This window comes from Berghia stephanieae, chromosome 11 (assembly GCF_034508935.2).
Source record: "Berghia stephanieae isolate SIO BIC M18660-M18661 chromosome 11, UCSD_Bste_1.3, whole genome shotgun sequence".
In the NCBI taxonomy this organism is placed as follows: domain Eukaryota; kingdom Metazoa; phylum Mollusca; class Gastropoda; order Nudibranchia; family Aeolidiidae; genus Berghia; species Berghia stephanieae.
In genome coordinates this window covers 12,752,347-12,768,518 of record NC_088370.1, presented here as the reverse complement: position 1 = coordinate 12,768,518, position 16,172 = coordinate 12,752,347, and the positions used below count along the sequence as shown (strand labels likewise).

Sequence of the window (16,172 nt, the reverse complement as noted above, 5' to 3'; positions counted from 1 at the left end):
TGTACAGTGCTATATATTATTATATAATTATTATCATTATTTTCATCATCATCATCATCATCATCATCATCATCATCATTCATCATCATTATTATTATTATTATTATTATTATCATTATTATAATTATCATTATTATTATCATCATCATCATCATCATCATCATCATCATCATCATCATCATCATCATTCATTATTATTATTATTATTATTATTATTATTATTATTATTATTATTATTATTATTATTATTATTATTATTATTATTATTATTATTATTATTATTATCATTATTATAAATATCTAAATATGTGTGTATGAAACAGTGCCAGATACAGGAGAGGGAACCCCCCCCCCCCCTAAAAAATAAAACAAAAAAACAAAAAAACCAAAACCAAAGCAAAACAAACTACCGTCCTAAAAATCAGCCGGCCTCGACCTGGGGTTCGAAACTTAGACATCCTTTGTGAAGAATATAATCATTAAATTGTCCCAACTATCAGGTAACCTCTTTGGTGTAATTGAAGGACGTCTGACCGTTAAGCAGGAAGTCTCATTGATGTTCGATCCCAAGCCGAGCGCAGCCATCGTAAACTCATGGCCTAAAGCTGACCAAAAATTGACGTCAAAAACAAGTCTTTGGCCACAAAAGAAAACAAATCGTGAGTTGTATTCAATAGTTCAGCCAATGGAATCACTTGTTTCCTTGAGCACTACTAACGACAACCCACCAGATGCTGCACAAAACTAAAAAAATGGACGTCAAATTACAAAGCCTAGTGGATCTCGGCGTAGCCATCGTTAACTTATAGCATGACACTGGAACCAACTAGGACTTTTTGTTTGACGTCATTTTTTAGGTTTGTGTAGCGCCAAGTGAGTTGCTAGTAGTAGGTCAAGGAAAAAAGTGATCCCATTGGTTGAACTGATGAATGCAGCTCACGATTTGTTTTCTTTTGTGGCTAAAGACTTGTGTTTTGACGTCGTTTTTTGGTCAGTGTCAGGCTATAGATAGAATGCGCTTGGCCAAGGAGTTCACAACATTGCCATCCGGAAGTATAACGGACCAACACACAAACTTTGTGTAACCATGAACTTTTATAGTCTGGTTAATACAGTTTAGTGAGAACAACTCATAAACGCGGATGGCAAAAACAATAACAAAGGCCTGAGTGACGTCATCTGCATACTATCTATAAGTTAACGATGGCTATGGTCTCAGTCACTCACTCCGGGCCTGATGGCACGAGGCGATGCAAGGGATCTCCACCTGGTCCTGTCAGCAGCTATTCTTGGGGTCATATTGAGGGACCTCTCTGTTTTAGGGCCCTCTCTACGGTACTTCTCCAAGTTTCCTTGGGGCGGCCTCGCTTCCTCTTTCCTTGGGGTGTCCACCTCAGAGCCTTTCTCAACAGCGTTTCATCAGGTCTGCGACAGACATGCCCCAGCCATTGCCATCTTCTTCTTTTAATGAGACTCTCCAGAGACTCCACTTTAGTTCTCGCACTCATGTCCTCATTTGAGATTGTGTTTGGCCAGAATATCTTGAAGATTCGTCGCAAACATTTGTTTTGGAATACTTCAAGTTTCTGGATGATTAACTATGTGATCTTCCAACATTCTGATCCATAGAGCAAAACGTTCAAGACATTACTTTTAACAATCTTTATTTTCGTGCTGGAATATAATCCCGTTGCTCTCCAAATTCACGATCTCAGTGATCAGGCAATAAGTTTACGATGGCTACGAGCTGAGGTAGGCTGACTTGTTTCGGATGTGTTTTTTTTCCTTTGTGCGGCTATGTGGTCTTGTGGTATGACATTCGCTTTCGGATCGGAAGGTCTTGGGCCCTGCTCGACGCATAGTTGAGTCCTTGGAAAAGGCTCTTTACTCACATTCTCTCGCCGTACTCAGGTGTAAAATAAATACTTGGCCGTCATCAGCGTTGTCTCTGTCGGAAAAAAAAATTGATATCGCCTAACAGAGGTCATGTCTCGTTCTATATGTTACGTGTTGCTGTTTGTTGGGACGCCTTGTAAAGCGCTTTGAGCACGTTTAGTGGAAATTACTTTATATAAATGGTTTAGTTCTTATTGTATTTTTTTCTTCTTTGCTCGGTACTGTTTCATAACACTAATTTTTAGGTATCGATTTTACTCCAGTAGTCTTTCAGAGCCATTAGGCCCAAGGTGCATGAGTTTATCCCGTGAAACAGACAATAGGAATTGCTTGCTACCCTTTGGATTGGACGCCAGTCTATCACAAAGGCATTTCCGCCATATCTAACAGACCCAGTTACCCAATCACTGCTGGGCGGATAGAGAACCCGGGATCGAACTCGGTCGGTCCCATTGCGTGTGAAGCGAGTGCTCTACCAACTGAGCTATTGGAACTCCCATTTGACACCAGCGCCTGCTCCCTAATTTGTCACTATTGAACTGACATGCTTTGTCAATGATATTATGATAATATGTACGTACTAGGAATGATGTCATCACAGGACATTCCTAAAGTACCGAGTAATTTAAGTAGAGGTGTCAATGCGAATGCCAATTTATGCAAGTGTGTGGGATTTGTGTGTGTGGGATGTGTGTGTGTGTGTGTGTGTGTATTTGTGTGTGTATGTTGGTGTGTTGATGAGGTGGGGTGTCTGTGGTCACTCTGTGGTATGAAGTAATAGACACCTAGATAAGCACGCCTCTCGGACAGTCGTCGTAATGTAAACAAAGGCAGTGATTGGTAGACACAGCAAACTACACAGGTTTAACTATCTATGGTATGTGTATAGGTAAAATACCCACTGTTATACAGATTGATCAATAGATAGTATGCAGATGACGTCACTCAGGCCTTTGTTATTGTTTTTGCCATCCGCGTTTGTGAGTTGTTCTCACTAAACTGTATCAACAAGACTATTAAAGTTCATGGTTACACAGAGTTTGTGTGTTGGTCCGTTATACTTCCGGATGGCAATGTTGTGAACTCCTTGGCCAAGCGCATTCAATCTATAGAACCAACATTACACAGAAATCTATGTGTAAACTTAAACGTTCATAGTATGATCGAGAAAATCGTGTGATATCTAGTCACTCATAAGTCTGTATAAAAACAATACCAATACGATTCAATAGTCTGATGTCACGTCTCCTGGCAACGGCGGCCATCTTGGTTCTAAACAAAGAAAATCATTCCTTTTTATTTTTCATGCTGGCTAGAACTTTTCATATGCCTTGTGATCAGAATGTGTAAAAGTCAAAACATGATCAAATGTATGTTTTTTTCCCCCTCTGGATACCCTTTATGCTCGCCGGTGAAATATTCATACGGGCGTCCGCCATTGTTCCGATAGTTTAGAGCCAGTGTTGCTAAGTTACCATGCGTCATTAGGAAGGAAGTGACGTTACGACTGTTGAAGAGTATAATGAGAGAGAGAGAGAGAGTGTGTGTGAGAGAGAGAGAGAGAGAGAGAGAGAGAGAGAGAGAGAGAGAGAGAGAGAGAGAGGCCGATTTCATTCACGTTTTTGTTTATCAACAACAAACCATGTTTGTCCGAACGCGATGTGAAGATGTGTTACAAATTCCATGATTTGATTGGTCAAGAATCGACTGGTTTTCTTTTCTAAACGGGATTTTTTGTGCGCCATTGTGGTCTAGTGGTATGACACTCGCTTTCGGATCGGAAGGTCCTGGGTTCGAGCCTCGCTCGGCGCATAGTTGAGTCTTTGGAAATGACTCTTTACTCACATTCTCTCACCGTACTCAGGTGTAAAATGAGTACCTGGCCGTTAACAGCGTTGTCTTTGTCCGAAAAATTGTAATATCGCCTAACAGGCGTCATGTCTCGTCCTACATGTTAAATGTTGCTGTTGACCAGGGACCCCTTGTAAAGCGCATTGAGCACGTTAAGTGGATATTGCGCTATATAAAAGCTCACTTTTTTTATTATGTCGAGGTGAGATTCATGTTTGCATTTCAAATTTAAGGTTTACTCATTCTATCAATCAGACTATAGATAGTTCGAAGTTGACGTCACTCAGGTCTTTGTTATTGTTGTTTGCCATCCGCATTTATGAGTAATTCTCATTAAACTGTATTAACCATACTATAAACGTTCAAGGTTACACACAGTTTTGTATGTTGGTTCGTTATACTTCCGTATGGCAATGTGATGAGCTTCTTAGCCAAGCATACATTATCTATAGATAGTATGCGCTTGGCTAAGAAGCTCATAACATTGCCATCCAGAAGTATAACGAACCAACACACAAAACTGTGTGTATCCATGAACGTTCATTGTCGGGTTAATACAGTTCAGTTTGCATTACTCATAAACGCGGATGGCAAAAAACAATAACAAAGACCTGAGTGACGTCATCTTCGAACTATCTATATGTATTTCCGGATGGCACAGTTGTAAGTTTCATTGCGAAGCGCACAGCATTTGTTTCTGTGTATGCTGTGTATTTATGTATGTGTGTGTGTGTGTGTGTGTTGCCGTGTTGTGGGCGTGTTGTGGTCATTCTGAGGTCATTCGAGTTGACACTGACATAACTCACTGACCGGCTCGCTGGTCACCACCGTCTCTTGGCACCAGACCAGATAATTCGTAATGATATGTCTGTCGTGTGCTACATGTAATGGTTATTTTGGTCCCAACTAAGATAAGAAGGCATAATGGATTTAGTCAAGGGGATGATCTATATTAACTTTCCATGTTCTTGAGGTCATTGGTCATATAGATAGTTCAAAGTTGACGTCACTCAGGTCTTTGTCATTGTTTTTTTTTGCCCTCCGCGTTTATGAGTAATTCTCACTAATTGGTATAGATAGTTCTTAGATGACGTCACTCAGGTCTTTGTTATTGTTTTTGCCATCCGCGTTTGTGAGTTGTTCTCACTGAACTGTATTAACCAGACTATAAAAGTTCATGGTTACACAGAGTTTGTGTGTTGGCCCGTTATACTTCCGGATGGCAATGTTGTGAACTCCTTGGCCAAGCGCATTCTATCTATAGATAGTTCTTAGTTGACGTCACTCAGGACTTTGTTATTGTTTTTTTTTTTGCCATCCGCTCTTATGAGTAATTTTCTCTTAACGGTATTAGCCAGACAAAATAAACGTTCATGGCTACACGCAGTTTTGTGCGTTGGTCAGTTATATTTCCCAGTGGCAACGTTGTGAGCTTCTTAGCCTAGCGCATACTATCTATTGCAAAATGTTGCTCAAAGTGACCTACTTAGTGAAAAGTGTTCACAGCGTTTGAAATATCTAGCGTCACGATTGGTCATTTTGTTCAGCTTGACACATGGATATGTTTACAATTTTACTCAACAAAGCAATGTGTTTACATTGGTTAAGAAATATCCAATCGTTGGACAGTAACAAATCATGTGATTGATGACTTGGTTGGACAAAAACATGAATATAGATCGCTCCCATTGGTCATACTGCAAAGTGTCCTCAAAGTGAACCACATAATGAAAAGTGTTCACATCTTTTGAAATATCTAGCATCACGTTTGGTCATTTTGTTCAGCTTCACACATGGGTTTGTGTACAACGTTCATAAACAAAGCTGCTTGTTTACATTTGTATGGAATTGGCCAATCGGTCGATGGACAGCAACAGATCATGTGATGTGATTGATGACTTGGTTGGACGAAAACCTTTTAGACAACCATTTTAATGATTATTAGTTTTCACTAAATCGTATCGATGAGACTGTACGCGTTTGAGGTTACACACAGCTTTATGTGTTGGTACGTTATACCCGAAATTTTTGTCTGACCCCTGACCCCCACCAGGCATTGAATGGGTAGCTGAGTTTGTTAGATTTGACGGAAAGTACTTTGTGATGATAGCAAGCAATTGCCATTGTCCATTTCATGCTATAGAAACCGAGTTCGTGGGCCCAACGGCTGTGAAGGCCTACGTTCTATCCGGCTGGTGGATTTTGTGAGTATTTTACACTAACGCATTGCATAATTAGACAGTCTCTGTCGAACGAGTTACTGTTGTTGCTATTTATATATAGATAGCTCGAAGATGACGTCACTCAGGTCTTTGTTATTGTTTTTTTGCTCACTGAACTGTATTAACATGACTATGAAGGTTCATGGATACACACAGTTTTGTGTGTTGGTCCGTTATACTTCCGGATGGCAATGTTATGAGATTCTTAGCCAAGCGCATACTATCAATATATTTTTGAACATTAATTAATAAAGTTAATTTTAAACCGCTTTGTTTAGAAAAGGGTCCGTTTATATTCCGATTTGCTTTCATCTATCTCATTAATCTCATATGACGTCATGCAGTAGGATTGATAAACAATTGCGTCTTTCTTGTAAAAAGGTAAACAAGGTGATTTGTTTATAGATTTTGTAAACAAAGCTATGGCATGCATCGCATGAAACAAACGGATCAACGGTAAATTTTTAATTTATATATAAATATATTTTTTTTAATGTGTTGAAGATACCTCGTTAGCAAGGTTGCTTCTGCAAAAATGCACGCTGATTTTTTGACTTTTAAAAAAAAAGATATAACTACGCATAAAGGCACGCGATCGCAGACAAACACACAAATGCACACACAGACACACACACACAAACACACACACATACACACGCAGGCATAGAGAGAGAGAAAGAGAGAAAGAGAGAAAGAGAGAGAGAGAGAGAGAGAGAGAGAGGGAGAGAGAGAGGGAGAGAGAGAGAGAGAGAGAGGGGGGGAGAGATAGATAGAGAGAGATATAGATAGAGAGAGAGATAGAGAGAGATAGAGAGAGATAGAGAGAGATAGAGAGAGAGGGAGAGAGATAGATAAAGAGAGAGAGATAGAGAGAGAGACAGATAGAGAGATAGATAGATAGAGAGAGAGAGAGAAAGAGAGAGAAAGAGAGAGAGAGAGAGAGGGAGAGAGAGAGAGAGAGAGAGAGAGAGAGAGAGAGAGAGAGAGAGAGAGAGAGAGAGAGAGAGAGACTAAAGAAACGCGAGTTAGAAGTCTGTTCGAAAAGCAATATTACAGCACTCAACACTCGACGTAAGTGTGAATGAATACCTGGTATTAGACCGTGAACAATAAAACAAAAGAGGGCCTAACACGTGATTTGTACTGTGTGGAATATGTCATGTAAATGTTGCTGCTCGAAGCTCGAAGGAATAAATAACAATGTGAAATTGAATGTAAGCTATTTCCTGCCCTTCAATGTTTTTATTTATTCATCTTAACAACGCCACTACCACATTATCTCATTCATCTGAAGTGTTTCATTCATCCTATTTGTTGATAAAGGGGGAAACCCAAAACGTCCATTTAATCTGTTTTTGTAATTATATTGATGCTTTCTTCAATTTCACATTGTTATTTATTACTATGTGGAATAGGAAATCGATTCAATATGGTTTGCTTGTTGTATAATTTATGAATCACCGTGACTCATAGCGTGAGCATGCCAGATCCGTTGGAAAAAATGCTTTATATTGATACTATGTAAAATACTCACAACATTCACCAGCCAAATTAATCATACCAACACACAAAACTGCGTGTCACATAATTTATTAACGTTTTTAGTCTGATTGAAATAATCAGGTGATAACTAATCACTGACAGGCTGTCTCATAATAAAGAACAAAGAGTAGAATGACGTCCTTTTCGTTCCTTCTACCTAATGTTAAAAGCACTTAGGACTTGCTTTAATTTAGCACTTGGCCAGACGAAAACAAAAAGAAGGAAGGTTCGACAGACAACCCCCCCCCCTCCCCCCCCCCCCCCCCCCCAAAAAAAAAAAAAAAAAAAAAAAAAAAACAAAAAAACAAACAAAACAAAACAAGTCAAAAAACAAAACAAAACACCACACTCAAATCATCCACTGAGTCAGTGTCCATTGCACTCGTACTCTCCACCCCCCCCCCCCCTCCCCTCCTCCTCCTCCCCCCCCCCCCCCCCCCTACCCTGCTAACCATTCCATCCAGACATTCCCTCCAACAACTGATTGCCTCCCTTGTCTTAAAACTGCGATTTTAACATGAATCAACCTGGAACGAAAGAATGTCTTCTCAACGACATATTATTGCCACATGTAGATAGTCGATACGTGTTAAAAAATCGTTCCGGCGATTCCTTAAGGTTTAATTGATCAACTTGGTGGATGCAAGTCATCAGTTGACTATTTTACTCCTCCAGAGCATTTCATCAAGTCTCTGTGGAGTCGGCATTTCTCCTGATTTCTGCTGTAGCATTTAACGGACATAGATACCTCCAACTGATTGCCGCCACCCCCGCATCTTAAAACTGTGCGAATATGCTTCAACAGTCGTGACGTCATTTCCCTCGTAAGGACGCATGGTAACTTAGTAACTGGCTCTAAACTATCGGAACAATGGCTGACGCCCTTATGAAATATTTCTCCGACGAGCATAAAAGCGGATCCAGAGGTAAAAAAAACATAAATCTGATCATGTTTTGACATTCACACATTCTGATCACAAGACATATGAAAAGTTCTAGCCAGCATGAAGAATAAAAAGTACAGATTTTCTTTGTTTAGAACCAAGATGACCGCCGTTGCTGGGCGACGTGACATCAGACTATTGAATCCAATTGCATCAAGCTTGAACGAAATAAAGTCTCATCATATTATTGCCATATGTAGTCGATCCGTGTAAACCGTTCCGGCAGGAATAACTTAGGGTTTAATCAACTTGGTGGGTACAAGTCGTCGGTTGACTATTTTACTCCGCCAGAGCATTTCATCAAGTCTCTGTGGAGTCGGAATTTCTCCTGATTACTGCTGTAGCCTTTAACGGACATTGACGACATCTCCAACTGATTGCCCCCCCCCCCCATCTCCCCCGCCCCTCCCCCCGCCACCCCCGTGTCTTAAAACTGTGCGAATACGCTTCAACAGTCGTAACGTCACTTCCCTCGTAATGACGCATGGTAACTTAGTAACAGGCTCTAAACTATCGGAATAATGGCGGACGCCCTTATGAAATATTTCTCCGACGAGCATAAAAGCGTATCCAGAGGGGAAAAAGCATAAATCTGATCATGTTTTGACTTTTACACATTCTGTCCACATTAAGGACCATCAAGTTCTCTGCGTCGTTCCGAAAAGTGCTAGAAAGTCTCAGAAATAGTGCCAGATTCAGATAACACAAGGGAACAGATCTGATCCGAATAAGGCCATATTATAATACACATAGCAGTGGTAGTTTTTAGATATATTTACCATGTTGAAATTCTCTTCACCAGTCGTAACGTCACTTCCCTCGTAATGACGCATTGTAACTTAGTAACAGGCTCTAAACTATCGGAATAATGGCGGACGCCCTTATGAAATATTTCTCCGACGAGCATAAAAGAGTATCCAGAGGGGAAAAAGCATAAATCTAATCATGTTTTGACTTTTACACATTCTGTCCACATTAAGGACCATCAAGTTCTCTGCGTCGTTCCGAAAAGTGCTAGAAAGTCTCAGAAATAGTGCTAGATTCAGATAACACAAGGGAACCGATCTGATCCGAATAAGGCCATATTATAATACACATAGCAGTGGTAGTTTTTAGATATATTTACCATGTTGAAATTCTCTTCACCAGTCGTAACGTCACTTCCCTCGTAATGACGCATTGTAACTTAGTAACAGGCTCTAAACTATCGGAACAATGGCGGACGCCCTTATGAAATATTTCTCCGGCGAGCATAAAAGCGTATCCAGAGGGAAAAAGCATAAATCTAATCATGTTTTGACTTTTACACATTCTGATCACAAGGTATAAGTTCGGGTGGAATACCTTAAAGTTTAATCAACTTGGTGGGTGCAAGTCATCAGTTGACTATTTTTCTCCTCATTTCTGTAGCATTTAACCCTCTCCTTGCCACCCATAGGAAAATCGTCACATTCGTTACGATGCAGCCAACAGTTTTCTTATTCTGATTTAATTTTGTCATAGTTAGTTTTATATCCATAAAAACTCGACACTGTGTGGCAGAGCTCATTTTCCTGAACAAAATACAGTTGCTATTCTCTTTGAAAAATCCATATTTGTGTTGGATGAGTAGGACGTTTAAGGTAAAATTCTGAAAATAGCTGGTAAGGAGAGAGTTAACGGACATTAACGTTTCCAACTGATTGCCCTCCCCCCCCCCCCCCACCACGGCCCCCCCCCCCAACAACCCCACCCCCCCGCCCCCATCTTAGCTCATAACATTGCCATCCGGAAGTATAACGGACCAACACACAAAACTGTGTGTATTCATGAATGTTTATAGTCTGGTTAATACAGTTCAGTAGGCATTACTCATAAACGCGGATGGCAAAAAACAATAACAAAGACCTGAGTGACGTCATCTTCGAACTATCTATAGTCGGTGTTAGGGTTGAGTGAGTTAATGAAGGTTTAATCAACTTGGTGGGTGCATCATCAGTTGACTATTTCACTCCTTCACAGCATTTCATCAAGTCGTCTCTGTCGAATCGGAATTTTTTCCTCCTGATTTCTTTAGCATTTAACTAGAGCTAGAGCTTTTTTTTCTATATAGATAGAACGAACATGACGTCACTCAAGCCTTTGTTATTGTATTTTGCCATCCGCGTTTATGAGTGATTCTCACTAAACTGTATTAACTAGACTATTAGCGTTTAAGATTACACATAGTTTTGTTTGTTGGTCCGTAATTCTTTTCGGATGGCAATGTTGTGAGTTTCTTAGCGATGCGCATGCTATCTATAGCGCAATATCCACTAAATGTGCTCAATCGGTTTACAAAGGGTCCCTGACCAACATCAATACGTAACATGTAGAACGAGACATAACGCCTGTTAGGCGATAATATTACAATATTTTTTTCCGACAGAGACAACGCTGTTGACGGCCAGGTACTCGTTTTACACCTGAGTACGGTGAGAGAATGTGAGTAAAAAGTCTTTTTGCAAAGACTCAACTATGCGCCGAGCGAGGTTCGAACCCAGGACCCTCCGATCCAAAAGCGAGTGTCATACCACTAGACCACATAGCCGCACATTAACATCTCCAATTGCTTGCCCCCCCCCCCCCCCCCCCCCTTATCTTAAAACTGCGATTTGCATCATGATCAACCTTGAACGAAATAAAAGTCTCAACATCTTATTGGCACATGTTGTCGATAGGTGAATAGATAGTGTGCGCTTGGCTAAGAAACTCATTACATTGCCATCCGGAAGTATAGCGGATCAACACACAAAACTATGTGTAACATTAAACGTTTATAGTCTGGTTAATATACAGTTTAGTGAAAATTACTCATATACGCGGATGGAAAAAAAAAACAATAACAAAGACCCGAGTGATGTCAACTTCATTCTATCTATATGTTTCGGCGGAATACCTTAAGGTTAAATCAACTTGGTGGGTACATCGCCAGTTGACTGATTCATTCCTTCAAAATTCTGAGGCGTTTAACGGACATAAACATTAAATGCTTGCTACCTTATAGATAAGACACCACTCTATTCCAGAATTACTTTATATTTATGTATGTCTAGACGTTCGTTCAAGGTTGAAGCAAGTCTCAGCTAAAGAATAGATGGTGTGCGCTTGGCCAAGAAACTCTTAATATTGCCATCCGGAAATATAACGGACCAACACACAAAATTATGTGTAACCTTGAACGTTTATAGATAGTATGCGCTTGGCTAAGAAGCTCACAACATTGCCATCCGGAAGTATAACGGACCAACACACAAAATTATGTGTAACCTTGAACGTTTATAGATAGTATGCGCTTGGCTAAGAAGCTCACAACATTGCCATCTGGAAGAATAACGGACCAACACACAAAACTATGTGTAACCTTGAACGTTTATAGTCTGGTTAATACCATTTAGTGAGAATTACTCATAAACGCGGATGGCAAAAACAGTAACAAAGATCTGAAGGACGTCACCATCGTTCTATCTGTTGCAGAATCGGGGACTGTTGTGGGCGCGGGGTGTGTGTCGGGGGGGGGGGGGAGTAGTGGTTGGGGTAGGGTGGGAGGCGTCCAAGCGTAGTGCAGCTATGTGGTCTAGTGGTATGATTGTCGCTTTCGGATCTGAAGGTCCTGGGTTCGAGCCTCACTCGACGCATAGTTGAGTTCTTGGAAAAGGCTCTTTACTCACATTCTCTCATCGTAATCAGGTTTAAAATGAGTACCTGGCTGTTAACAGCGTTGTCTCTGTCCGAATAAATTGTAATATCGCCTAATATGGCCATGTCACTACCCACATAGTAAGCGTTGCTGTTGGTCAGTGACCCTTGAAAAGGGCTTTGAGCACATTTAGAGGATATTGCGCTATATAAAAGCTCAATTCTTTAATATTTTAAAAAATGTACACTGAGTGGATGGTTCCAGTTTACTTAAGTATTCTGTAAATTTTTTTCTTCGAGAAGAAAAAAGGCTTTCAGGGCATTTGTACCAATGGAACCGGATCCCCCCCCCCCCCCCTAGATTTCTGGAGTGATAAATAGTCAATAACTGATATTGCTTGTAAACTTTTAGATAAGACGCTGGTTTATCGCAAAATACTTTCATCAAGATCTAACAAACCCAGCTACAGCTCCCTACTGGTTCGAGAGAAGGGGCAGATACGGTTTTTTTGTGTTAAAACCATGATTAGTTAATATTGATTGCTTTTGGTTAGTATCATTATCATCATCATCATCATCATCATCATCATCATCATCATCATCATCATCATTATCATCATCATCATCATCATCATCATCATCATCATCATCATCATCATCATCATCATCATTCATCATCATATCATCATCATCATCATCATCACCATCATCATCATCATCATCATCATCATCATCATTCATCATCATCATCATCATCATCATCATCATCATCATCATCATCATCATCATCTATCATCATCATATCATCATCATCATCATCATCATCATCATCATCATCATCATCATCATCATCATCATCATCATCATCATCATCATCCATCATCATCATCATCATATCATCATCATCATCATCATCATCATCATCATCATCATCATCATCATCATCATCATCATCTCATCATCATCATCATCATCATCATCATCATCATTATCATCATCATTAACATCATCATCATCATCATCACCCATCATCATCATCATCATCATCATCATCATCATCATCATCATTATCATCATCATCACATCATATCATCATCATCATCATCATCATCAACATCATCATTATCATCATCATCATCATCACATCATCATCATCATCATCATCATCATCACCATCATCATCATCATCATCATCATCATCATCATCATCATCATCATCATCATCATTATTATTACTATTATTATCATTATTATATTATTATATTATTATTATTATCATTATTATTATTATTATTATTATTATTATTATTATTATTATTATTATTATTATTATTATTATTATTATATCATCATCATCATCATCATAATCATCATCATTATAATAATAATAATAATAATATAATAATAATAATAATAATAATAATAATAATAATAATAATAATAATAATAATAATAATAATAATAATAATAATAATTATTATTATATATTATTATTATTATTATTATTATTATTATTATATTATTATTATTATTATTATTATTATTATTATTATTACTATTATTATTATTATTATTATTATTATTATTATTATTATTATTATTATTATTATTATATATTATTATTATTATTATTATTATTATTATTATTATTATTATTATTATTATTATTATTATTATTATTATTATTATTATTATTATTATTATTATTACTATTATTATTATCATCATCATTATCAATGAAATTAAATAAAAGAACAATAACTGATTGGTTTTTTTTTCTTCAGAGTTTTCGACCAATAGCACAAGACAAGTTCAAAACACAAAATTTAACACTGTTGACATTTTTTCTAAATTGAAAAAAAAAGGCCCATCAGATCAGACAATCCCAAGGCGTCATTGACTGTCACAGGCCATACATAAACAAATCAACAACCAACCCATCTTCGATTCTCTAATCCGGGCAAGTTTTACAGACAAGTCGTCGTCACCAATCAAATCAGAATATTATTGCATTACGTCAACATCCGGTTGGTTTTAATAATAAGATTACGATTAGATAAAAACAAAAAAAAAAACAACAACAACAAAAAGTAAAATCTTAAAAAAATAACAAAAAACAAAAAAACAAAAACAAAATAAACAAAACTATCAGTTGTTCATAATAATAACAATAAATATGAAGGTGTTTTATGAATAGAATTTTGAACAAAACAATATAATATAGAATGGATCTGTTCAGTCACAGATTTTTTTTGCTTTTTTTTGAAGGTGACAAAAGAGTGTTGTGATTATTAATAAAGAGGCTCATTATACTATCTGACGGAGTTGGAAGTAATCTAAAAATCTCAAATACAAAATATATCTAAATATTAAAAAAAAAACACAGCGAAAAAAAACCCCAAACAAACGTTCCAACAATCACAGAAAAGTTGTTTTAAAATTTATATTTACAAAATCCCAAATTAACAAATAAAACAAAACGCTAACTAATCAACGAGTGGATATCAACATTCGGAGTATTCTAAAAGGATAAAACTAGCAACTTCCCATTCCAAAAGGGATTTATAATATAATTTCTTCATCTGAGGATTTCTTTCACACGGATACAACGCCAGTCATTCACAGTGGATAACAAAGGATTTTACCGTGGCCACGGTATGGTTCTACCCTCATCGGAGGGGGAGGACAAGGACGCTGGCGTTATCTTGCAGGTAAGTTCTAGAAATAATCGATATTTCATCACTCCTCCTCCCCACCCTCCTCTTCTTCTTCTTCTTCTTCTTCTTCTTCTTCTTCTTCTTCTTCTTCTTCTTCTTCTTCTTCTTCTTCTTCTTCTTCTTCTTCTTCTTCTTTCTTCTTCTTCTTCTTCTCTCTTCTACTCTACTACTCTACTACTACTACTACTACTACTACTACTACTACTACTACTACTACTACTACTACTACTACTACTACTACTACTACTACTACATACTACTACTACTACTACTACTACTACTACTACTACTACTATACTACTACTACTCTACTCTACTACACTATATATTCTACTACTCATTCTTTCCCTCTCTATTTTCTCTCTTTTACTCCCCCCTCCCCCGTTTCCGTAATACCCATCCCCCGCCCCCCTCCCTCTCTCTCTGTCACTCCCCCCCCCCCCCCGCCCGCCCTTCCTTCGGGTCTCTTGTCTCTACAAAACGTCCAGCAATAAAAATTAATTACTATCCAAAATCATTCACAAAATAATTATTTTTTTCTTTCAAGATACTCGATTTCAATAGGAATCAATAGTCTGATGTCACGTCCTCCCAGCAACCAGCAACTTGGTTCTAAACAAAGAAAATCGGAACTTTATAGTCTTCATGCTGGCGAGAACATTTTCACATGTCATGTGATCAGAATGTATAAAAGCCAAAACATGATCAGATTTATGTTTTCTCCTCTGGATACACTTTTATGCTCGTCGGAGAAGTATTTCACAAGGGCGTCCGCCATTGTTTCAATAGTTTATAACCAGTTACTAAGTTACTATGCGTCATTACGAGGGAAGTGACGTCACGACTGTTGAAACCTATTGATAGTTCGCTCGTAACTTAGCATTAACCAATCAGAATATTTCCTGCCATTTACCCCGTTTCGCCCCCTTGACTATTTATTTCCTGTATGAAAAGGCATGGGATACCCTTAGTATTAGACTCCTTCCGCACTAGGACAAAACTGCCCCAGGACAAATTTGTCCTGTCCCGCTGGAGAAAACTTCTATTCAAAAGGGGTTCCGCACTAGGACAGGACTGTCCCGGGACACACCTGCGCGAATGCATATTTTTTTTTTTTTTTTTTACAAGATTCAAAAGTTTATTTGTAGGCAATTGTCAACATAACTCATACAAGAATATAATATTTTCATCAACAAATCAAGTAAATAAAATCAATAATAAAGCAAGGCAAATAATGATAGTAATAATAATAATAATAATAATAATAATAATAATAATAATAATAATAATAATAATAATAATAATAATAATAATAATAATAATAATTATTAATAATAATAATA

The 16,172-nt window shown here is 37.9% G+C and overlaps 1 protein-coding gene across 2 annotated transcripts in view; it reads left to right on the top strand.

The window, feature by feature from the left end:
• Positions 1 to 16,172, top strand: part of LOC144957386 (uncharacterized) — a 295,052-nt gene that overhangs the window by 26,015 nt on the left and 252,865 nt on the right. For both annotated transcript variants that reach the window (XM_078888647.1, XM_078888642.1), the window contains exon 2: positions 13,897 to 14,823. In XM_078888647.1, the coding sequence (XP_078744773.1) occupies positions 14,770 to 14,823 (54 nt within the window). In that variant the 5' untranslated portion in view covers positions 13,897 to 14,769. The remainder of the gene's footprint in view (positions 1 to 13,896; positions 14,824 to 16,172) is intronic.